We start from the raw sequence: 24998 nt of genomic DNA on the forward strand, positions 1-24998 counted from the left end.
GCCGGCATTGGCCATCCATCGTTCTCTCCCTTCTCGTGGACCGACTCTGGTAAGATTGGCCCGTGGACCGAGTTCATTTCCTCAGCCGAGGCCAAGGACAGCCGTTCATTAAGGGGAGATGCTGCATTGGGAATCTCTGTGAGGGGGGCTTGAGGGCACCTCTCCTGGCTGGGGTTGCTCAGATCGGGGGATGGTGAGGGGACTGGCGAGAGCTGGCACTGCGGGGGCATACTTTGAAGCGTGGGGACAGTGGGTACCCCGTTTCTCAGTTCATCACTGACCACGTTTCCCCGGCTCCCCCGCGTTCAGAGAATGCTATTAAACTTACCCCGTACTCCCTACCAGCATGTTCCTCGAAAGTAAGCACGCTTGTGCCGTGTGGATTTACTCTGAGCGCTTGAGCAAGTGCACTGAGGATATCCCCAGAGGATAATGAGAAAGGCCATCTTACTTCCCCGTGTGCGGGAGGGTAACTCACTTTGGAAGTTGATGTTAAATGCTTCCTGTGAGCTCATACTCATCCTTCACAATGAAGAGCAGAAAATTGGAACATACCTAAAGAGATGACCTGAGGTCCTTGGTAGATGAATTATGATTTACTGCAAATGATGGAAGATGCCATCGGGATGGAAAGTGGTGCTGACAGGGAGGCGAAGGGCACGGGGAAATATGCAAATTAAAAAAATCAGTGTATATGGGCGCCTGGGTGGCTCAATGGGTTAAAGCCTCTGCCTTCAGCTCAGGTCATGATCCCAGGGTTCTGGGATAGAGCCCTGCATTGGGCTCTCTGCTCCGCAGGGAGCCTGCTTCCTCCTCTCTCTCTGCCTGCCTCTCTGCCTAGTTGTGATTTCTCTCTGTCAAATAAATAAAATATTAAAAAAAATCAGTGTATGAAATTGTATGTAGTATGATATCAGCTGTGGAAAAATGAGCTGTAGGACAAAGGAGAGGAAAACAAAAACACGAATCCAGGGGTCTGGGTTTTAGGTGATTTTATTCCTGTTCCCTACACTTTACTGCGGAGGTTCCACATTGACCTGGAGATACGGAGAAAGGCTTCGTATTCTTCAGACTTTGTGTTCTTTGCGGACCCTTTCGAGGAAGGTAATTATAAATACAGATTATGAGCTTTATGATAAACAGATGTTCCTTTCATCACAGTTCTAAAGATTGGGATATGATTGACAGGTAACACGGGGCTCACCAGTTCAAGCATACAGTTCATTCGTTTTCTGCACATTCACGTTGGCCAGTGATTACCACTGTCTCATGTCGGAACATTTCTGTCACTCCCAGCAGAAGCCCTGTGTCTATTAGTACTCGCTCCCATTCCCTCTCCCCCAGGCCCTGGCAATCTCTGGTCTACTTTCTGTCTCCGTGGCTTTGCCTGTTCTGGACATTTCTTATAGATGGAGCCATGCAACACATGGCCTTCTGTGTCTGGCTTTTTTCGCCTGGCACAGTGACTTCAAGGCCCACTGGTGTTGGAGCCTGCGTTGGTACTCCTTCTTTTGTAATGGTTGTGTAATATGCCATTGTGTGGGTAGACTGTATTTTACTGATCCACTCGTCACTTGATGGCCTTTGGTCGTTTCCACCTTTTGGCTGTTGTGAGGAATGCCACTATGGACATTCGTCTGTGTGGACATATGTTTTCATTTCTCTTGGGTATGTACCTAGTTGTAGAATTACTGGGTCATATGGAAACTCAGTGTTTAACTGTTTTTTTTTTCCCTTAAGATTTTATTTATTTGAGAGAGCGAGGGAGAAACTATGAGCTGGAGGCAGAGGGAGAGAGAGTCAGACTTCCTGCCGAGCAGAGAGCCGGATCATGACCTGAGCTGAAGGCAGATGCTTAACCGACTGAGCCACCCAGGCACCCCAGTGTTTAACTGTTTTGAGAAATTGCTGCACTGTTTTCCAAAGCAGTGCTTATGAATGTTTTTATTAGCAGAGACGGGGAAGTAATGGAGGTGTGTCAACAATAGGAGAGCGCTTAGCTGAATTTTATCAATCCCCTTAGCAAGCTGTTGGTAAAAATGCAAGCTCTTATTCCGAGATCACCTCCTAGGGCTCAAAGGCAGTTGAGACAGGGTAATTGTTCTCAAGGAGCTTAACCTATTTAACTGTTCCAGGTGATCTTTACAAAGAATTTACGAGGGAGGCAGAATATTTAGGCCATAGTGTTAGACCATTTCTGGTAATTTTGAAGGAGACTCAATGTATGAATTAATCAGTACACGTATTACAACGTTAAGTGGAAAAGACAGGATAGAACATTGTATATACTGTGTGATCATGATTATGTCAGAAAAAAAATAAAAGAACACAGAAAAAAGATGGAGGAGAATGCATCAAAATAGGAATAATGGGGGCGCCTGGGTGGCTCAGCGGGTTAAAGCCTCTGCCTTCAGCTCAGGTCATGATCCCAGGGTCCTGGGATCGAGCCCCGCATCGGGCTCTCTGCTTGGCTGGGAGCCTGCTTCCTCCTCTCTCTCTCTCTGCCTGCCTCTCTGCCTACTTGTAATCTCTATCTGTCAAATAAATAAATCTTTAAAAAAAAATAGGAATAATGGTTGTATTTGAGTAGTGGTATGAATGGACATTTTTCTCCTAGATAAGTGCAGTTCCTAAACCCTCTGTAATGGAAACAGAAATGTCTGAGTCTGCATGTGAGCATGGGAAGAAGTTAGTTGGAAAAAATCTAACATCAGATTTCTGGAGAGGGGCACCTGGGTGGCTTAGTCGGTGAAGCCTCTGCCTTCAGCTCAGGTCACGGTCCCAGGGTCCTGGAATCAAGTCCCACCTCAGGCTCCTTGCTCGGTGGGGAGCCTGCTTCTCTCTCTGCCCCTCACCCTGCACGTGCTCTCTCTCTCTTGCTCTCGCTCTCTCTCAAATAAATAAAATCTTAAAAAAAATTTCTGGAGAGATGAGGACTCAGGAACTTGGGCCGGCATACCTGGGAGTGGGGACAGAACCCCGGGCTTGCCTTGGGGAGGACTAGGAACAGCAGCCCTGGGCTTTGCACCGCGTGGCCCTCAGCGCTGTGCCACATGCTCTGGAGGCAGAGTCCTTGGTCACCATGTCTCCCCCCACCTGGAGGGACAGCCACTAGCAGCATAAGGGGTCACGGGATCGTCCAGGAGGAAGCCCAGCACCGTGTTGAGGGTCCTGGTTGTCTCTGGCCGTGGATGGGATAGCGTCCAGGCGGCTTCGGGCCGCAGCCTGACGTGCAGGAATCCTGCTTTTTAGCCGGCCACAGCCAGAAAGCCCTCCTTGCTGAAAAACGAATACCGAAAGAACTCCACTGCTCCAGACTCCCAGACCTTGCCCTTCTCACAATGAAAAGGGAACCAGGGCGCCTGGGTGGCTCAGTGGGTTAAGCCGCTGCCTTCGGCTCAGGTCATGATCTCGGGGTCCTGGGATTGAGTCCCACATCGGGCTCTCTGCTCAGTGGAGAGCCTGCTTCCCTTCCTCTCTCTCTGCCTGCCTCTCTTGTGATTTCTCTCTGTCAAATAAATAAATAAAATCTTAAAAAAAAAAAAAAAAAGGGAACCAAGAGTTGTTCAGCTCTCGTCACTGTAGCAGCGTGATCAGATACATTCGAAATTGGAACAGCTCGTCTGAAGGGATTTACTTGTCACTGAAGCAGTGTTACCCACCAACACCTTTCTTGGGAGAAAAACATCATTTGATATTGGTACAGTTGCAGATGTTTATGGTGGCCTGTGCTGAAGTCTTTGTCCCGTAAACATGTTGCGATGATAATTAGGACAATAAATGTAGACATTCTCAATGCTGTGATCGAAAGTCATGCCAAAATGTGGGGCGCCTGGATGGCTCAGTGGGTTAAAGCCTCTGCCTTTCGCTCGGGTCATGGTCCCAGGGTCCTGGGATCGAGCCCCGCATCGGGCTCTCTGCTTGGCAGGGAGCCTGCTTCCTCCTCTCTCTCTCTCTGCCTGCCTCTCTGCCTACTTGTGATCTCTATCTGTCAAATAAATAAATAAATAAAATCTTAAAAAAAAAAAAAGAAAGTCATGCCAAAATGTGTCTCTGCGCAATGAGGTTGCAGCTCTTTGGAATCCGATGGATGAATCAGACGGGCAGTGTGGATGTTTCTTCTAATGTTCTCAAGTAGGATGAAGAACGCTTCTCCGCATTTCACTGCCTCCTAACAGAGGAGCCCGGGCTGCCAGCACAGTGTCCTCCACAGCGTCTGGGAGACTCGGCAGGGACGTGAGAGCTTGTGATTTTATTGGTTACCTGTTGTTGCACCATGAATTACTGACATCTGGTGCCTTCAGATGACAGGGCGCACATGATTTCTGTCGTGCAGGAATTGAAAAGTTTATCTGGGTGGGTCTTGCTTGGGTCTCATGAGGCGTCGTGGTCACGATGCTGCCCGGGGCGGCTGCCTTCATCTGAAGGCTTGACTGCGGCCGGTGGGTCCATTCTCGAGGTGGTTTACTCATGGGGCTGGCAGCTCGGTGCTGGCTGTTGGCACGAGGCCTCTGTTCTCCGCCGGGCTCTCTTCCTGGGGCTGCTTGTGTGAGCTCCCAGCACGACGCTGGTTTCCCCCAGAGCCGGCGGTCTGAGAGAACGTGCTCCCACCTCGGAGGCCACGCGCGGTCATTTCCACAGTATCCTGGGCGGCTCACGGCTCAACCCTCTTCGGCGGGGGAGGGGAGCGCACGAGGCCGTGAACGACAGGAGGCAGGGGCGCTGGGAGCCGTCTTCGGAGCTGGCTGTCATGGGGGTCCTGCTGCCGGTGTGCGTGTTTCACAGAGTGGTGGGTGAAGCCGGGGAGTGGGTGTTTGTGCTTCTCCTCGCTGTCTTCCGGCCCCGTTGCTGCGTTTGGCCTGCCCAAGCGATCCCTATAGTTGTCTCCTTGTTTACTTCTGTCCTTTGGGAGCTGGAACTCTTCATCGTTGAGCATGTTGAGACGACTGTCAGGTGAGTAGATGGGCTCAAAGTGTGGGGCCCTGCGGCTCGATGAGCCCAACAGCAAGGACTTGATAACTTCTCTGCGGGCGTAGAGACCCTGCTGCTGGTGTGAGCTGGACCGTGACAGCCGTGCCCTCTCATCGAGTGCCTTTGTAGTACGGATTCCTGGGTAACCGTGCGGACTCCGTGCTCTGTCTGGAGAGAGTGGAATCTGAGACATACAGCTTCTGTATGGAGCCCAAATAAAATTCACTGAGGGGTGCCTGTGTGGCTCAGTGGGTTAAAGCCGCTGCCTTCGGCTCAGGTCATGATCTCAGGGTCCTGGGATCGAGCCCCACATCGGGCTCTCTGCTCAGGGGGAGCCTGCTTCCTCCCACCCCCCGCCTGCCTCTCTGCCTACTTATGATCTCTGTCTGTCAAATAAATAAATAAAATCTTTTGACAGACAGAGATCACAAGTAGGCAGAGAAGCAGGCAGAGAGAGAGAGGGAGGGAGGAGGAAGCAGGCTCCCGGCCGAGCAGAGAGCCCGATACGGGGCTCGATCCCAGGACCCTGAGATCATGACCCGAGCCGAAGGCAGAGGCTTTAACCCACTGAGCCACTCAGGCGCCCCAATAAATAAAATCTTTTAAAAAAACTAAAATTAAATTCACCGAGACAGTAGACTGTGTCCTTTTGTTTATTTCTGGAACACCAAGTATGGAAGTGTTATTAGAATTACCTGCATTGTTTATTGGATCAAAAATTGAAAATAGGAGCTCAAAATCATTTTGTAACAGTTCTGACTTACGAAGTAAATTGGGCTCAGTAGGGCAGCAAGGTTAGGTTTCCCACCTCTGCTGATGAGATGAGGTCATAGATGTGAATACGCTTAAAATTTTCTTTTCTTTTCTCTAAGCTTATTTTTTTTTCCTCGAAGCTTCTATGTGACTCTGGAATGGCAGAATCTATGTGACTCTAAATGGCAGAGATGTGCTCAGGACTCCATTTATCTTAAAATAGCACTGTTCTTGTTGTGGTTCGGTCCCCTTCGGGACCAGACTCACGCACAGCACCCTGCTGTTACCGGCTTGACTTGGACCGTGCTGCCCTCGTGCCCTTCACAGCCCGAGGAGGACTCCTGCCGCGGACCGTGGAGTTGTGGATGGGGCGGGCGGCAGGCCGTGTACTCATGGTGTGAGGTCGCGCAGTTCGGAGTGCGTCGTATTTGCTGGGCTGTCTGCAGCAGATTTCACCTTTGGCATTTTCCTGTTTTGGTATTGACTCTAACGTCTTAAAACTATCTATAAAATGAAGACGAGTTACAATTTCCGCCATTTTGCTGGTGTTTACTGGCTTCTAAATGCTCCTGGGAGGTACAGAGGCTGGTTGTCGAACCAGTTTGGGGAAATAACATGTTCCGCGTTCATACTGGTCTTGTGAGGTTTGGCCGTCGTTGCGGTATCTCGCTTTCCTGGGGCCGGGGACTTGAGCAGAAGATGTGGGAGGACTGAGTTAGTGAAATTTAGGTTGTCGGATTCCCCTGCATACCGGTCAGTGTGCATTTATAGAGACAGCCGAGGAGAGAGCTGCCCAGACTCAGACAATTATAGGGCGTGGCCTATTTTATACAACAGCCGTCTTGTCCATCAATGTGATGGTGGGATGTGGGGGAGGGAGAGGTGCTTCCTAAAGACACCCATCTGGAAACCCTTTATCTGTGTCAAGCCGAGGTTTCCTGAGACACGTTTGCTTCAAAGGGAGAGGTCTGTAGACGATGTGCTTTTGTTGTTTTTCTCCAGAAAACAAAAAGGACCCTTTGCGATCTCAGACCCTTACAGTCTAAGGACCAATTGGTACCTCCTTGTCTGGGGGCCCGGCGTGCTGGGCTTTTTGTCTTTGGTCAGTGGTTAATGTTTAGCTCCTTAACTGATGACCTCTGGTAGATGAAACTCACCAGTGTTTTAGATAGATTCACGCTGTCCTGCTTGGAAACAGACCTGGGGGCGGGTGCCGGGGGTGATGCGGGGTGGGGACATTTGTCAGGGAACGAGAACAAACCACGGCTGTTCTGTTACGGAGGGTTCTAACACCGTCACCCCATTAAACGCACTGCTTGGAAGAAGATGTTGGTTTTACCTGTTTTGTAACTGTCCATATCTATTTTCGCTGCTATTTAAAGTTGCACTTTGAGATAGGAATGCTTTTAACTGCAAGTGTACTGATATTGTTGCTGAGTATTATTCAGGCAAAGCCAGTGAATTAATTTCCCAACTAAATAGTTGGAGCAGAAGCAGTCACTTAGATGAGATAATATCTAATTTCATATTAAGACCTAATTCTAGAGTCGATTCAGCAAACTTAATGAAATTGACCTTTCACATTGGCTCTCATGATTTTATTTTGCAGGATAACAAAGCCATTGACCTTTGCCGATTGTGTTGGGGATGAACTTCCTTTAGGATGGGAGACGGTATACGATAAACAAATTGGAATTTATTACATGGACCACATAAACAGTAAGTAGACTCCCACATTTGAGTTATATGTGAATGAGTTTTCATGTTGATCTCCGGGATGCTAAGAACTCTCTTTGTAGGCCAAGACACTCATTACTATCCACTGCAGCACTTAGCTGGATTTTACTAACGTAACCTGAGGTTGTCCTTTGTGGGGTTCTTCAAAAAGTGAAGCTGTTGTGTGACACCTTACCTATGCGTTGCCCAGGACTGCACGGAATATGTTTAGTGGAGGGTTTTAATGCCTAGTGAAAGGAATACGTTTCCCAGGCGGTCTAGAAATAGAAATATCTTTCATAATGAGAAGGTTATTTATTGCAAAGCGGAGCTTACGAGTTCCTGGAACAATAAATGCCCCAGTGATTACCTTAACTTCATTTTGTCTTACACATTCAGTTTCAACTTTAGCATACCAGCCCTTTATGATCTTTGTGAAGGGAGAAAGCTGGGTGAAGACGACAGCTAAAATAATACAGTGGGTCCTGAGCACGCCGGCTTTCTTGGAAGAATTGGGTAGAGCTGTGGCTCTCGACCAGGGCTGATTTTGCTTCCCAGGACCACTTGGCAACGTCTGGAGGCATTTTCTGTTGTCACGTCCGGGAGAGGAGCTGGTGGCATCTTGTGGGCAGGGCCTCGGGCTGCTGCCGAACTTCGTATGCAGCTCGGGACAGCCTGCCACAGAAGACGAGCTGCCGCCCAAGTGGCCGTGGGGCCGACCTTGGCACCCTGGTTCGCAGGCTCCCTTCTGCTGTCTGCCCCTCCCTCTTGGCTTGCCGCCCCGTCATCAGCCTTCCTTGATCTGGCCCCCCTGGGGGCCCCCTTCCCTCTCAGATTCCTACTTTTGCACTCACTCCCATTTTCATTCCAGCTATGCTCAGTGTTGCTGTCGTTTTCATTGGTCACTCCCGGGGACATGAAGTGTGACTTCCTCGGCGCGCTTTCTGTCCATCAGTGTATGCAGTGCAGGGGAGGCGGGGGCCCCGAGGCCGCACAGTGCCCACCACGTGAGTGATCCGAAGCTCTTTCCTCACGCCAGTCCCACGGGCCCTGCCGTCCCCTCAGCGCAGGCGACCCAGGTTGGTGTCTTTGGGGCTGATTCCTGCATTGGCACTTCCTAGCCAGCCTCCTGAGTCAGTGTTCAGAAACCTGAACGGCAAGACTTCCGTTCTCCATCCGGGGCGGTGGGATTTCTGATACTGGCGGTCAGCCTTGCACTTGCCCTGGCCCTGACCCGAAGACTGGGCAGTGGGGAGAGGAACCGCCCCGGCTCACCACCGCTCCCCGGCAGTTGTCTAAGGGGCAGGAGGGCTTTTGGATAAATCCCCCAGCCACTGGGCAGAGCGCGGTGCTCAGTGAGGCTCCCACGGAGGCCGCCCTCCCTATAGCCCCAGCTGACCCCATGCCTCACGACCTGAGTGTGTTCGAGGCGTCTTGCTGTCCGGGCCTCCCTCCTGGCTGCCGGTGGGCAGCTCCCATGGGGGATGACTGCTGCCCTGTGGGCCTGGGCACATGTGTGCCGGGGCTTCATCCCCAGGCTTCGGCCTCTCCGAGGCTAGGTGGTGGCAGTGAATGGCAGAGGAATCTACCTTACACGGCCTTTCTGGAAACTTTGCCTGCCACTGAAGCCGTGGACCGTTCCGGCTTCTAAAACCAACACTCGTCCCTCTGCACCCCTACTTTGCTGCGGGCATTCCTTGCTCCCCTGTTTTCTGTGACAGGGAATGTTCTAGAGCACCTCTCTGTGCTGGCCACTCTTTGGGCTCTGGGGACCCAGGGAAGTGAGACCCAGCGTCTACTCTCAAGGATTCCACATAATACTCTAGACGTGGCCGTGAACCCAAAAACTGAGTGATCACCAAGGACTTTGTTCCAGCCACTGAGTATAAGTGGGATGACTCCGCACTGTGAGTGATAAAGACATTAGAGAACACAACTCTCCCCCCCCTTTTTTCTTCGGGTGGGGGGGACAAGAAAGGTTATTGTTGTAATAAAATGTATGTGGGGACCAAACACTGCATTCCAGAAAACTTGCTCCCAAGAACCCAAGTCTTCATAGCAGCTCTAAAACTCTCTGAAGGCCTGACCCTGAGGAGTCAGACGTTAAACTGGACTGTGCAGATCGACCAGAGGGACCCTGGGTCGACCGCCTTCAAGGCCCCCAAGAGCCTCTGGTGCACTGGCCAGCGTGTAGGCCACGTCCGCGGGCCATGATGACGTGGCCTACACGCTGGCCATGGCGGGCCTCAGGGCTGCGCACACGGCAGCGACTCCGGTGGCCACAGCCGTGACTCTGCCCTGCCCCGGCCCACGGAGTGTGAACTGGGGCTAGCTCAGGACCCTGACTGTTGCTATATTTGGTTTCTTGTTTCCTGCTGAGAACTTGGAGGCCTGGAGGGGCTTTCCAGTACGGACCTGGGGTGGCAGCGTGAAGGCGGTAGGGCATGTCGGTGGAAGGCGGTTCAAAGGGAGGACTTCCTTGAAACATCCTAGCAAGCACTCGTGTGTGTGTGTGTGTGTAGTAAAGAAAACATGACATTCCTTTCTCAACCATTTTGAGGTGAAATCCACAGAACGTAAAATTAAGCCTTCTGAAGTGTGGAGTTTGGTGACACTTGGTGTGTTCTGTGTTGTACGCCCACCACCTGTGTCTGGTTCCAGAACATGTCATCACCCCGAAATCAAACCTGGCACCCAGGAGCAGTCACTCCCCACTCCCCTCCAGCCTCCCAGCCCCGGGCTGCCGTGAAATCTCCTTTCTGTCTCTCTGGATTTGCCTCTTCTGGACATTTCTTAGAGATGGACTCATTCACTACACGGCCTTCGATGTCCGACTTCTTTCACTGTACGACGCGTGTGAGGCTCTTCGTGGTGTAGCGTGAAGCGGGACTTCATTCCCCGTTATGGCGGGGAAATGCCATAGCGATGCCCCACCGTCGTCCCGGCAGACCGCGCTTTCCTGATCCACCCATCGGCTGCTGGAGTCAGGGTCGTTTCCGCCTTTGGCTGTTGTTAAAGTGCTGGTCCCGCGCACAGAATCAAATTTACATGCGTGCGTGCGAGCGTGTGCATTACCAGCTTTGGGAACTGGTTTGTGAATGAGGTAGCATCCCATCTAGCAAACACAGGAGAGCTCCCAGGTACATTTTAAAAGAATCATGTTTCTTTCTTTCTCTCTTTCCAGATGTTTATTTAAATTCTAGTTAACGTAGAGTGTGCTGCCTATTTATTTACAGGTCGGGCTGGAAGGAGTCGTGCTGGCACGTCTCTGAGCTCTCCCTAATTTTGTCTGGGCTGCCTGCGGCCCGCGTGTATTTACCAGCACGTCATCGTTACAGCGGCCGCAGCCCGGGCTCTCTAAGTTTGGAGCGGGCACGCGGCTTCGCAGTTTTTACTTCCAGGAGGCACCACTTGTGTTGAAATCTCTCCCAGGAGCTCTGTCGCGGTGCAGGAGGGGAGCCTTCTCCGGGTCTGGCTGTCTGGCCCGTTTGCTCAGTCTGCCGCCTCAGTCTCAGGACCAGCTTTCAGGCACATAGTTCCCTGTCTGGGGAGCAGACTGCCCCGTCCGTTCTGCATTCAGTGGGCTTGCGGCCCACAGTTACCGATTGCTTCTGGCTCTCCAGTGACTGAAAGGTCCCGGGACTGGAACGCTGACTGAGGCCGTGTGCCTGTCTTTGAGGCGCTTGGGAGTTTAGTAGGGGGGAGACAGAAACACGGGAGCAGTTACGTGCCCGGCGGTGAGCACTACAGTCCTCCCCATCACATAGAGGTATACGTGCTTGTGGGGGCCGAGGGGGCTTCAAAAAGGAGGTGCTTTCACAGAGGGACTGGAAGACAGTAGGGCTTCCCTATGGGCAGAAGAGACCAGAAGCAGCAGCACTTTGGAAAAGCTTGTCCTGGGGAAATGACAGAAAGGACTGAAGCTGGTGAGCTAGTTCCAGGACTCCTGTGTCACGTGGAGGTTGTTGCTTTAAAAGACACTCGTGGGCTAGGGAATTGCAAGCAGGGTTACAGGGTTACGAGGGCAAACTTGGCGAGCGCACCTAGTGTGGCCTTTGGTGGGGTGCGGCGGGAAGCCCGTGTGGTTCTGGAGAGGGGTCCTGCGGGTCTGAGTGAACTTGGGGAGTGGGAGTGAAGGGTGTGTCGCCGGTCATTATTACATGTAGGGGCAGGAATCACCCGTTCTTGATGACCCACATGGAATGTTCTGGGTGAGGGAGAAGAGCAAGCACTCTCTGAGGACAAGTCCCAGGTGGGCTAAGCGGGTACACGCAGATGCTGCTCGCTTCGAGAAGGGAGGCGGAAGGAGAAGCACGTGATGGTGCTGTCACTTCTCTGCTTCCAGTTTTGGTGAAGAGGGACACTGCGAGAACGAGTTCGCTGTGGATGAACGACTCAGGATCGCTCTGGGGCCGTCCAGGCGGCGCGGCATCTAGGGGGCATTGGGGAGGAGAACCTGAGCCCAGGAGAGAGGCTGGGGCTGGAGGGAGGCATGAGCCTCCCTTGCAGAGTGAGAAAGCCGGAGGGGGGCAGGGGCGGGTGTACCGGTGGGACGGGAGGACGCTGGCAGGTGCCACAGGCGGGCTGCAGGCCTGGTGCCGAGGCGAGGGCAAGGGGAGCAACCTGGGTCAGGGGGTGCGTCCCAAGCCACCGAAGTCAGCGAGAAGGTTGGAAATAGCCACCAGTTTGACCGAGACGCAATGTGAGAGGTTGTGTGGCAGCGTCGTGGGCCCCGCCGCGGCTCCTGCTCCTCTCAGCCGCGCCTGTGCGGCCGGAAGGCGCTCGTCCCGCGCTCTAGGAGGCTTGGTGGCACAGGTGCTCCCGCGGCGCGCGCCCTGGCGATGAGCGACGTTCGCGTCTTCTGGTCGCGGGGCTGCGTGACGGTCGGCCAGCACCAGGGTTTCACTGGGAAGCCGCTCACGCGCGCCCTTTCCATTGCAGAGCTCACGCAGATCGAGGACCCCCGCGAACAGTGGCGGCGCGAGCAGGAACGGATGCTGAAGGAGTACTTGATCGTGGCCCAGGAGGCGCTCAACGCCAAGAAGGAGATCTACCAGATTAAGCAGCAGCGGTTCGAGCTGGCGCAGGAGGAGTACCAGCAGCTGCACAGGCTGTGCGAGGACGACAGCCGCTCCCACGCCAGCTGTGAGTCGTCGCCTCCCGGGGCGCCCCTGCGTGACGTCGGAGGCCCCCCACCCCCGCCCTAGCCCCTCTAGGTCACCTGCACACACCGCGCTTGACTCGGGCGAGACCACCTCCCGGGGTGTCTAAGCACATACCCTTAGGGAGGGAGCCCCCGCAGTTCTAGAGGCTGCCGCGTGCCGGCCTCCCTCTAAAGCAGCAGCGGGTGCTCAGGTGTTGGAGGAACCCGCTCCCGCCTCAGAAACCCAAGCGTTTTGTAACGGACGCAGCCAGTCACCGTTGGAGCCTGTCCGCTCCCCGCCGAGTTGTCACACTGAACAGCCCGCCACGGGTGCACAGGGCCGTGACTGTTGGGGGTGCCGCTCGGTCTGTGTGACAACAGCCTGGGTCCGCTTGAGACACGGACAGACTTACCTGGGACATGACTGCCACGGTGCCGGGTATTTGGCTCTGGTGACACAGCCTTGAGCGTTAAAGACACGGTCAGAGCTTTACTCTGTGTTGCAAGTCAGAGTGGAGCTAAGGCCGAGGGGCTAGAGGTCTTTCTTTCTGCACCTGCTGTTGAAGGCGAATACGCCTTTCAAGCTGTGGGGAGGAGAGGGGGGCGCGTGTCCCCCGTAACAGGAACGGAGGAGCGTTCTGCTCTCAGCGTGCCCTGACAGAAGGTCAGGACTCGGGTATAATGGTACGTTGTTTCCAGGTCGTCTTACCTCTTGTTCTTCAAATGTAGGTAACTGCTAGATTTTTGTGGTTTTGGTTTAAGTGTCTGTCAGAATGCAGTGGTCAGCTCAGTGCTGCTTTTTAGAGGCTGGTTTCTTGTCTCCAGTTTCTTTTCTTACACTGTCTTTCTCTGATTCTCGTATCAGGCCTCACGGAATGAATTGGGAAGTGTTGCCTCCTCCTCTCTTTTCCGAAAGAGTTTGTGTGGGATTGGTATTTGCTAGAACTTGATAGAATTCACCAAAAAGCCATCTGGACCTTGAGTTCCTTGTGGGAATGTTTGTAACTATAAATTCAATATCTTTAATAGATACAAGGCTATCCAGATATTCTGTTTCTTGAATCAATTTTGGTATTTGTGTGTTTCAAAGAATTTGTCTATTTCATCTAATCCAAAAGTCAGTAAACTTTTTTTTTTTTAAAGCAAGGCTTAGAAAGTAAATACTTTAGGCTTTGTGGGCCATATGGTCTCAGTTGCAACTACCCAACCTGTCTTCATAGTGCAAAAGCAGCCAGAGACAATACGTAAACCGATGTGTGTGGCTTGCTCTGATCAAAGTGTAAACACAGGTAACAAGCCCGATTTGGCCTGCAGGGAATTTGCAGACTAAGTTGTCAAGTTTATAAAGTTGTTTGTAGAATTTCCTTACCATTTTTTTAGTATCTAGACACTCTGAGGTGGTGTCCTGTCTTTCATTCCTGATACTAAAAATTTGTTTGTTTGTTTTCTGAGTCAGTGTAGCTACACTTTCATTGATTCTATTTATTTTTACAATAAACTGGCTTTTTCTTTCTTTTTCTATTTCTTGTCTGTTTCTATTTTATTGATTTCTGTTCTTTATTATTTGCTTCCTGCTTCTTCGTTTGGCTTTACTCTGTGCTTCCTTTTCTAGCGTCATAAAGCAGAAACTTAGATCATTGGTTAGGGCTTTCTTCCTTCCCCACATAACCTCTGAAGGCAGGACTTCTTCGTCAAGTGCGGCTTCTACTACCTGCCACGGATGTTGGCATTTTTGCAGTCAATTCAAAATGGTTTCCCATGTCCTTTGTAGTTTTCCTTTTGAGCCATGGGTTCTTTAAAAGTAAGTTGTTGGGACTTTGTAAAGATGTCATGTTGTTGATTTCTAATTGAATTCCGCCGTATCAGAAACTACACATGTCAGATTTCAGTCTTTGGGAATCTACGATTTAGCGCCCGGCATATGGTCTCTCTCAGGGGCCTTATGGGATTAGCAGCCCATGGACTTGGTACCTCGAGGTCACCCCTAGCTGTAGTGGTGGCTTATAACTTTCTGAGAGCATATGGTTAGGGATTTGGATGGTTATGGTTAGGGACTTTCAGAAAGTGCCTTGATAGACGCTGGCTTGAACCATATGAAGTTGGTTATTTTTGTAGCTTCAAAAGGGCCGAATACTGGCAGTCTCGTGTGAGTCAGCCTAATAGAATGTTTCTTCCCAGTACCCTTTAGGGACCTTATCTGTCTCCTGGTTGGGTTTGGTTAGGTCTCCAAAGGCTCTTCCGTTGGTTTTTCTAAGAATGGAATGGGAGAAAGACATAGCAGAAAAACTTGGCACGAAGTTTCTTGCCAGTGATTGAAAAGAAAACTTGCCTCACGGGAAGATGGCCTATTACCCATGTAGCCAAGACTTCGGTCCCAGCAAATGTGGGGGTTCTGGACGGAGCCCTCTGGACGGAGGATGCGGGGATGGGAGGGCCTTTGAGCACCCAGTTGGGTTCCACACTCAGCCCTGGGGGAAGCAAGGACAGAGGAGGCCCGCGGCAGAGCTGAGCCCGCACACGAAGAGCCCTGAGAACCCGTAGTCCTTCAATGCTGAGACATCCCTCTGCATCTGTGTGGGTATTTCCATGGGCTTTTCGCGTCTCCCTTGACATTCGGCCAAGTAGTGAATTGCTCTCAGATATATTCCTTCCTGTGCTCCATAGAGTTTAACGAATTTCAAGTAAAAAAGCGATCCTCGAGGTGCTGAGTGGTGATGAGGAAACCTTTAGTAGAGGAAGAAGCACATGACTGTAGTGTTGACTTGAGAGTCTGACACACTCACCAGAATCCCGACCAGCCTAGAGGTCTCTGTGTAGACGTAGTCCCTGCGTCCACTTGTCTGAGTGGCCTCGGGGGCCAGACTGGGCCTGCCTGTTTTCACGAAGGGCGGGAGACGCGGGTGGATTTTGCTGGTGCGTATTGGCTTCTGGGAAAAGACTCTGAATGGAATCTAGGACTTACTCTGAGTGCTTTACCAGGTTGCTGCTGTCTGGCCCTGGGGTTCCGACCAAGCTTTCAGCTTGCCATTTAACCTGAACTACCCATTATGATGAGGAAAGCTCTGTTAGATGACTCAGAGGAGTTCTTTCTGGCCGCACGGGTCTCCCTCAGCCCAGATTGCTGTCAGGGCTAGTCGTCTAAAGCAGAGAGGCGCCTCCGTGCTCCGGGACTGGGAGCAGAATAACGCTTGGACGCAGTTTGCGTTACTTCCTTCATCGGCAATGACTTGAAGTGAAAAGAGCCGGGGTTCAGTGGGCTAGTGTTATCTCTGCATCGTTGGGATTGCAGCGTTCTGAGGTTCATGATGCCGTCTGTCTTTGCTGTACACGTGAGAAACAGTATCGGGAAGGCTAAGTTACTTTTTCAAGGTCACATACCCAGTAAATGGTAGAACTTGGCCTTGAACCGGGGTCTGTTTGTATGTGTGGCCTTTGATGCCTTGTACTGTTTCCTACACGTGGGAGAGGCAGCGCCTAAGAGCTAATCATGTTTTTGAAACAAGTTGCCTTCCCGTCGTTCGTCGTTCGAGTAATCCAGAAATAAAGACCTATTAGAAACGGACAAGTCACCTGGCAGTTTTGAAACTAAAAGGGGCAAGTGGAAGGCAGAGCACTATCTACTTCTGAGTATCTGAGTATCTGCTGTTGGTATATAGTAAATGTCGGGGACACGATTTATCCCTAATGGCTGATTGTAGGGAAAAATAAGACCGTGATGGTGAACAGAGGAATGAACTGAAACAGCCATTTTTAGGGGCGCCTGGGCGGCTCAGTGGGTTAAGCATCTGCCTTCAGCTCGGGTCATGATCTCAGAGTCCTGGGATCGAGCCCCACATTGGGCTCTCTGCTTGGTGGGGAGCCTGCTTCCCCCACTCTGTCTGCCTCTCTGTCTACTTGTGATCTCTCTCTCTCTCTGTCAAATAAATAAATAAAGAATTAAAAAAAAATGAAACAGCCATTTTTTATACTGAAGCAGAAGGGGGAGGGTGGGAGGAAGGGACGTGTGTTTCTCCCACACCCTTCACGGATTCTCGCCGGAGTTATGGAAATCACCAGAATAAAACTCCATTCACTGGAGAGAAAAGATTTTGTGTCGATATTGGGCCATCTGGTATCTAAGAATATCCACGCCTTGACCTTTTTTTTTTTTTTAAAGATTTTATTTATTTATTTGATAGAGATCACAAGTAGGCAGAGAGGCAGGCAGAGAGAGAGAGGAGGAAGCAGGCTCCCCGCGGAGCAGAGAGCCTGATGCGGGGCTCGATCCCAGGACTCTGGGATCATGACCCGAGCCGAAGGCAGAGGCTTTAACCCACTGAGCCACCCAGGCGCCCCACACCTTGACCTTTTTTAATTTAATTTTATTTCATTTTTTTGTCCCTGAGCAAAGCAGATTCAGATGCCAGCTGGATTTGAGCATACATGTCCCCACGAGACCAAGAACCCTATTCTGCTGTATTGCTGGCGGCTGCTCGGGACCCAGACCTGTTTTCTGCTCTGTAGAGCACGGGCACGGAGCTTCTTGGGAGCAGACGCACTGTGACACGCACCCGCTACTTCCCTGCAGCTCGCTTTGTGGTGTTCTCGCACTTTCTTCACGTGTTGTCTTGTGTTGCTGGCAAAGGAGGTTTATTAAAGCCATTGTAGTGAAGGAATTTACTGCAGCTCTCAGGATCACTACAAAAACGGAAAACTGAAAGTACTTCCTGACAATCAGAGACCTTTGTGTTTCTTGACCTGGGTGGTCACGTTTGTATTGGCTTTGCATTAAGTCCTTGTTCTGTACGTTTTTCTTGATGGGTGTTATTCCCCCATCCCGAAGGAGAAAGAAAAATGAGGAGGGACTGCATTAATTTGTTAACGTTTGCTCATGTCTCGAGGTGGAAAGAGGGAGGTCTTTTTCTTTCTTTAAATTTATTTTAAAATTTGTCTCCCAGTTCCATGTGTTTATTTCGTATAGTGAGCTTACTTCTCTCTGGGCAAAGAGTGAACTGATTCCTCACCTAGAAGAAGATACTCTGCTTTCTGCATTGTTACGCAGTCTTCTCTTTGCCTTTTCCACTGAATACGTTTGTTGTGTCCGAAGCTTTCATTCTGGAGCTAATCGTTCAGTTTTCCTGAGAACCTTTAGCTTCTGGATGCATTCGGATGAAGCCTGTGACCATTTGCAGCGTCAGTTATAGTCTAATCCACAGGTCAGACTGGGCTGACTCTTGTCCACTCTGGCTGTTTATAAATAAAGCATTATTGGAACACAGCCACATGCACTCACTTACCTATTGTCTATAGTAGCTACGGCAGCAGAGTTGAGGATGAGACAGAGACTGTATGGCCCCCGGTCGCCATAAGTATTTACTGTTTGGCCCTTTGCAAAAAAAGTTTCCCAACACCAGGTCTACACCAGTAGCTCTGAACTCTGGCTACAGGGTATAATCACCTGAGGGGTTTTTTAAAAAACTGCTGCCTGGGGCGCACTCTCAGAGATTTTGATCTCCTTGGCTTTGGGTGGGGCCAGGCATTTTTTGATAAAACTTACCAGGTGATTCCCAGCATTGGGAATCCAGTAGTCTGGATTGACTTGTGATGGTCTCTTCCAGCAACAGGTGCCTGACTTTGTTACCCTGGCTCCTAGGAAGTACCACAAGTCTGCACCAGGAGTCTGTCTCCTTGGGTAGTTGGGAGAGTTGGCCTAACCTCGGTGAGAAAGTGCTGACCCACCCTGAATTCCTCGGTTGGGTGGTGGTGAAGCTGGACCTTATCAGTTATCAGTTTGGCCGGCATTCTTTCTGAGGCTTTACGCCCATCCCACAAAGACTGTCTTGCCCCGGTTATCCCCGCGGAGGGTTTCTCCCCTTCTGTCTAGGTTAGGGTCACGGCCACAGTCCATCCATTCAGCCCTTTGTTTTCCTTCCTGCAAGCATGTTGGAGCTGGCAGGAGGAGAATGGATCACGCAGCATTTTTCACAGGTCTTAGTTGGCAAGACTCAGTCTCGAAGGCCCTTGTGGAGCATACGTGTCTGTTGAGAAGTAACCCCATAGCCCGCCCCAGAGAACATTTCCGAGAGGATTCTTGGTTTGAATTTGGCGACATCTTGTGTCACTTCTGCGGGGACCTCTTAGTGGGCCTGTTTAATTTTTTTCTTCCATTGCTTATGGCGCCTTTAAAAACAAATGTCATGCCCTCTGTGGGCCTGGGTTGTGGACATGCGTGCCTTTGTTGCTGCTCTGGTAATTAGTACCTGTCAGCATGGGAGCTGTCGGGGCTTGCCAGCCTTTCTGCTGCCGTTCTCTTGGCTTCCTCGAGCCCTCCCTGCAGCGCTGACCCACCTGGAGGCGCACACCCGGTCCGAAGGCACAGTGTGCCCAGAACACGTCTTTGGGGAAGGACTGTTGGTCTTCTAAAGCATGTCATCCCCCTCGGGTGACCTCAGGTTCTCACAGCACAGAGGAGGCCTGTGTGGAACAGAGCGACGGGGAGGCAGAGACAGACACACGGGCGTACATGTTTTCCCTTTTCAATACCCCATAAAATCCAAATCCAAAATCAGGACTGGGTTCTGCAGCGTCTCGAGAGCTAAGGACACAGGTGACATTCACCTGTTGGACAGTCGGCCCTGGGGAGCTGGAAGTCCATGCCTTCTCCGATGGGGAAGTGAATCTGATGAAAGAACCCTGGGCAGCTGGCCCGCAGGAGCCCAAGCTTCAGGCGGCAGTCCCTTTTTGACTGATGTAGAGCGAGTCACTACAAGCTTAGGCTTTGTCAAGTGGGGAAGTGTAATCATCATTTCTCAGAAGATTTTTTTAAAAAGATTTATTTATTTGGGACACCCAGGTAGCTCAGTTCGCTAAGCATCTGCCTTCAACTCAGGTCATGATCCCGGGGTTCTAGGATCGAATCCCACATCAGGCTCCCAGGGAGCCTGCTTCTCCGTTGCTCCATGAGGCCATGGTTTACCGGGCTCCCCCTCCAGGGCTGGGTATACACTGAGTCTCTGGGGGAGAGGGGCGTACCCGACAAGCTCAGGGTCCCGTTAGTTCAGCAGGGCAGCTGGGGGACAGTCGCTGCATTCGTCCAGCTCTGTGCTGTTGCTTCAGGTCTCTGCTCATTTTCCCCATGGACTCGCAGAGGAGTTTCGTGGCAACGATTTCAGACCGTGGTCACTGCTGTTTAACATAGCAGTTAACACTGCAGGGCTTGGGTGACGGGGCTCCTCTCTGCCCCAAGTGGGAACAATCCCAGGTGATGACTGTGGGCATTGTCTTCCTCAAAGGCCCGGGACACACAGGGAGGTGAGGAGTCCGCGAGCCCGGGGCTCCTTGGCTTCTTATCCGGGTCCAAGTGACAGTCCCTTCGGCTCAGGTCTGGGAAGCCTTTAAGTCCCAGGAGTTTGATGTAGAGATGTTACAGAAATGATTTCTAACTCTTCAGGGCTTTGTCTAAGGTGTGGCTTTCAGTACTGCTCCTCCGTAAGGCCGAAGAGCCCGCCTGGACGGAAGCTGTAGGCTTGGAGATAGATACTCGTTGTCTAAGAAGGAAATCTGTTTTAAAAATATCTCACTCCGTGTCTTCAAGAGATTACGATTCTAAATCTAAGAACATTTGAGAGAAAGTTGGCAATTGCTTGGTTGATGCTTATTTTTAGTAGATTCTGGTGGTTTGAAATTCTGACTGATAAGGACTTGAATAGCAAATGTCTTCGAGAGCTGGTTTCTTTTTTTCTTTCTTTCTTTTTTTTTTTGTTTTTTAAAGATTTTATTTATTTATTTGACAGATCACAGGTAGGCAGAGAGGCAGGCAGAGAGAGAGGAGGAAGCAGGCTCTCTGCGGAGCAGAGAGCCCGACGCGGGGCTCGATCTCAGGACCCTGGGATCATGACCTGAGCTGAAGGCAGAGGCTTAACCCCCGAGCCACCCAGGCGCCCCGAGAGCTGGTTTTAAAGAGGTGTCCAAACCGCTCAGATTAACGTCGGACTTGCAGTGTCAGCTGCCTGGTGACTTTGAGCCATCCTCTCCGTGATAGAGTCAGGAAATGGATTTGAACTAGTCTCCGGCCATTGGCACCTAGTTATCCAAAGGACAGTCACCGTCCAGTAGCCAGATCACAGGAGTCTGGGAAAGAGAGAGGCTGGGCTGCAGCTGGGCCTTCTGAGCAGGTGACGTGACCGTCAGGGCCCCGGAGGCAGGTCCCACCAGGGCGGGGTAGCCGCAGAGGAGGACAGGGGAGCGCCCCACCTGCCACGGCCGGGCTGGACCACGTGGTTGCTGTGCACCAGCTCATGGCTTCTGGAGCCTCAGAGAAAGGAGGCAGAAGCAGCAAGGAAAAGCAGTGTGGGGAGCGCTACCCACAAGACACAGACACTCACCACCTGAGTAGCTGGCTCGCTGGCCCGGGCTCGTCGCTGGCCGCGCCACCACCAGTCAGCCCGCTAAGCCCGGCACACAGCTCCGCAGCCCTCCGGCTCGCGTTCACCCCCACATGCGGGCCCCGCACACTCACGATGCCGCAGGCCTTGCCAGGAGTTTGGACCCCGGAATGGATTCATACTGCGTGTACTATTTCCATCGTGAGAGCACTTTTCCAGACCACAACCCCCCACCCCACCCCCGCCTGCCGAGTGTATTTGTGGTTTTTGACCCTAGTAATTTCGCAGTCGAAGTGAACACAGAGTTTTGGTTTACCGACAGCCGTGGATTTTTCTCATGTGGAATCACGTAGGAAATCCATGCAGAAATCCAACATCGAGATTCGAGGATGTGAAATGTTAATTCCTTAGGAGCCGGTGCTGACTTGTAAACTGATTATTGACAAGAGACTTACAATTGATTATTGATTCACAAGTTCCTGTCTGTGTGTATTGCCTTATGTTAAAGGATTCATTATAAAATAAAATATTTTCCTTCTGTTTAGCCTTCTCTGGATATTCAGCAAATACAAAGTACGACCCATACCAAATTAAAGCAGAAATAGCAAGTCGTCGGGATAGGGTGAGTAGAATGAGTGCTTTTGTAACTAGAAGCCCCATGTGTGTTTCTGTGTAATATTACCTATCGTGGCTCATTTAATGCCGGTCAGTGTGACTACCACTCAAATTTTGGTTTTAAGATTTTCACTTACGTGGATTATTGTTACATTTGGTTTTACCCTTCACTTTTTTCTAAGAGGACGGGGAAAGTTTCTTTTTGAAACTACAGCGCATCTAACAAAAAATCGCCTGTATCCCTCTGTGTTTTTCTTAGAGCTAGACTCCTCCCGCCCAATTTGTTAAGATTTGGTGACATTAAGCCCTCATCAAAGGACTGCTTCCCTTTCTTAGTGGGATGCCAGCCTTGACCGGCGGCAGCTTTAGCACCTGCCCGTGTCCCCTGGTTGCTGTATTCCTAGGGAGAGCCTTCCTGCAGTGCCGTTTGACCAGAAGGTTCTGAGGCCCCTTGCCAGTGACACGAGTTCGCTATGTGCCGCCCCGGGTCATCCCTTCAGCCCCGTCCTGGGTGTAAGGGAAGGGGGACCGTCATGTTGCAGTTGCAGCAAAGCGTGGCAGACACCTTGGAAACGAGGCCTCCTCCTCTGGTGTCTCGTTCCCGAAACCAGAATGTCTCAGGGCAGTGGTTCTCAAAGCCCGGCGCACCTGAGCAACACACGTGGGGCGTCAGTGAGACCTGGGAGCTGCCAGGCCCAGCCCCTGAGTCTTGACACCTCCAGTGGGTGCTGGAAGCTGCCGGCGGGGGCGCTCAGGGGACTGACTTTCCCGGGTGGGACAGCATCCTTTTAGCGACAGCGCTGCAGGGCTGGATCTAAGCAGTAAGCAGAGGGAAGGTGAAAACAGCGTGACGTGGTTTGCTGATGGTAACGGGTCATCAGCGCCTTGAAAAAGAGAGCGGTGGCCGCTTCCGCAGAGGCAGAAGCCTGTCCGGGATCCGGGAGGTTCGCATCTCCGCGGGACACTTCTTCCAGGATGGCCGCTGGGTGTAAGCCAGGGAGGGAAATCCGTGGATGGGGGAGGCGACCTGGTGGGTTGTGAGCTAATCCGGAATGTAGGTGACAGTGCGGACAACCGCCGACGTCATTTTCACCACATTTTCTTTGAGAAAAAAAATGTCATTTGTCCTCAGCTTTCCAGACTGAAGCGCGAGCTGACGCAGATGAAGCAGGAGCTGCAGTCCAAGGAGAAGGGGGTGGAGACCCTGCGAGAGTGAGTCGCCCTGATTGCGGGAGGGGCGCCCTTCCGGGCACTTCCTCCTGTTCTCCCCAGTGCGCTGCCTGGCCTGGCGCTCCAGCGGGGCCGGCGTTCCCTTTTATGCTTTTCTTTATGCTCCTTTATTTCCCAGTCTTAAAGCCTCAGTCCTTTTTTTCCTCAAGGGTACTCGGTTCCTTTAAGTGGAGAAACGTGGGAAACAAGACCTTTATTTTCTATTTATGCACGTTCTCTGTAGCTGCGCTGTCCAAGGCATGCAAGGCTGTTTAAATTTGAATTTCACTCTTGTTTGTTTTAGTCTCAAAGCTTTTTGTTCTATAATTCCAATATAAATTAATTAAAACGAAATACAATTAAAAATTTAGAACCGCGTCACATAGCCGCATCGGAAGTGCTCAGCTGTCACTTGCAGCTGGTGTAGATTTTCTCTGCCTCAGCGTGACATTTTGGACCTGGTGACTCTTCGTGCATCAGAGGGTGTTTAGCTCCGACCCCCTGGACGTAGGACCCTCTCACCCGGTTGTGACAGCCAAGACTGCCTCTAGATGCTGACGCTGTCTGATGTTTCCTGGAGGGCACATGAGCTCCCGGTTGAGAACCATGGGCTGGAGGCCACTGGCTTGGAAAGCACAGATAATCGAACATTTCCACTGTCACAGAACATCCTGTTGGACAGTCTGGTCTGTAGGTCTTCCTCCTGTCGGCATCTTTACGGTTAGAACTTCATCTCTACTAAGAGCTTGGGGTTGAATTTCTTTTTGTGGGAGCTATGTTAAGTCAGCAAATTCAGTGAACAAAAGTGATTTTATAAATGGTGATACTGTTCTTTTGATAGAATTGATGTTCTTGAGAAAGGGTGGCGTATGCCTGTCGGTCAGCCGAGAGTCCATTCTGTCTCGATTCTGAGCCCAGCTTCACTTGCCGAACTTGAGCATGACCTTCACGAAACCTTCTGGGCCTACTTTTCTCATTGGTCAGTGGGGATGGTTTTCACTTGGGCTGCTATGACAAAATACCGGAGACTGGGGGCTTAAACAGCAGACATTGACTTCTCACAGTCCTGGAGGCGGGAGGTCCAAGATCAAGGCATTGGCAAATTTGGAATCTGGCAAGGGCCTGCTTGCTGCCTTCTTGCCCTGTCTTTACGTGCTGCTGCTGCTGGTGGTGAGCTCTGGTCTCTGGGGTCTCTTCTTTTAAAGACACTCATTCTGTCATGGGAGACCCCACTCTCACGATCTCTTCTGTCACTGCCCCCCACAGAGGGCCCCCCTCCATATAACATCACAGTGGGAGTTAGGGCTCACCTTGTGAATTGTGGAGGGCCAGGCACATTGGGTCCAGAGCAGCGCTTATTGGGCCGAATTGTCCAGAGGGCAGCCCCAGACAGAGCCTGCTCTGGTCTGCCTTCAGCAAGTGGCAGGGGTCGGTGCCGCTGCCTTCTTGGGAAAGGTGGGCCTCATGCCGCTCTCTCGAATCCCGTGTGCAGACGCGACGACAGTATGCCGCATCTGACCGAAGGATTGCTCTTTAGAGGGGAGGGATACTAGAACGTCAGTGTTTGACAGGTGTAATTATCTCAGCCTCATATAAAGGGTGATTACCGGGCATGTCAAACCCTGTTGTTTAATGCCAGGTTGAGATTCGCTTTCTTAATCATCCAGGATTGTTTTGGTTGATGATTTGTTTGCCCATTTTTATTTTAGGGCTTATTTATCAAGGACTTACTATAGGCACCAAGGGAGTCACAGTAGAAAGGGGAGCTGGGTCATGCCAGGGGGGACTTGGACTTGGCTCTCTCTGGCCCTCAGACCCAACGGTGCCCTGTGCAGGCCGTGGCACATGGCGGGTTCGGTAGTCCTGTCCACAGACTTGGTGTGACCTGGACTCTGTCAACCTGCTGTCAGCTTTCTGCTTCTCTGCAGTCCCCGGAGCCGTGCGCGCACGTGCGCGAGTGCCCACGTGCTCTCCTGCGATCCAGCCCGCCGTGGGGGTTCCTGTCCTTAGTCCTGGTCAGTACAGCTTTTGAGAAAAGTTTTGCTTAGGCAGAGCCATCTTCTTTCTCACTATCGGCTCCTGGTTTTGTGGCTCATCTTGGCCCTCTGCTGCGGAGCCTCCCAGCGTGCTGATACGGGTCCTGTCACTACCCCGGCCTCCGGGTGCTCAGAAGTGTGCGCAGTGGCATCTGGGCGTGCTGTGGCCACACTTGCCCGTGTCACTTCTGC

General features: G+C 51.5%; 1 protein-coding gene across 1 annotated transcript in view; it reads left to right on the forward strand.

The window, feature by feature from the left end:
• The window catches only part of WWC3 (WWC family member 3), a 111765-nt gene that overhangs the window by 32469 nt on the left and 54298 nt on the right, over positions 1-24998 (forward strand). The window contains 4 exon segments of the mRNA XM_045996117.1: positions 7334-7443; positions 12382-12585; positions 21492-21568; positions 22694-22773. Of these exon segments, the coding sequence (XP_045852073.1) occupies positions 7334-7443; positions 12382-12585; positions 21492-21568; positions 22694-22773 (471 nt within the window).

The sequence above is a fragment of the Meles meles genome, chromosome X (genome assembly GCF_922984935.1).
Source record: "Meles meles chromosome X, mMelMel3.1 paternal haplotype, whole genome shotgun sequence".
NCBI lineage: Eukaryota > Metazoa > Chordata > Mammalia > Carnivora > Mustelidae > Meles > Meles meles.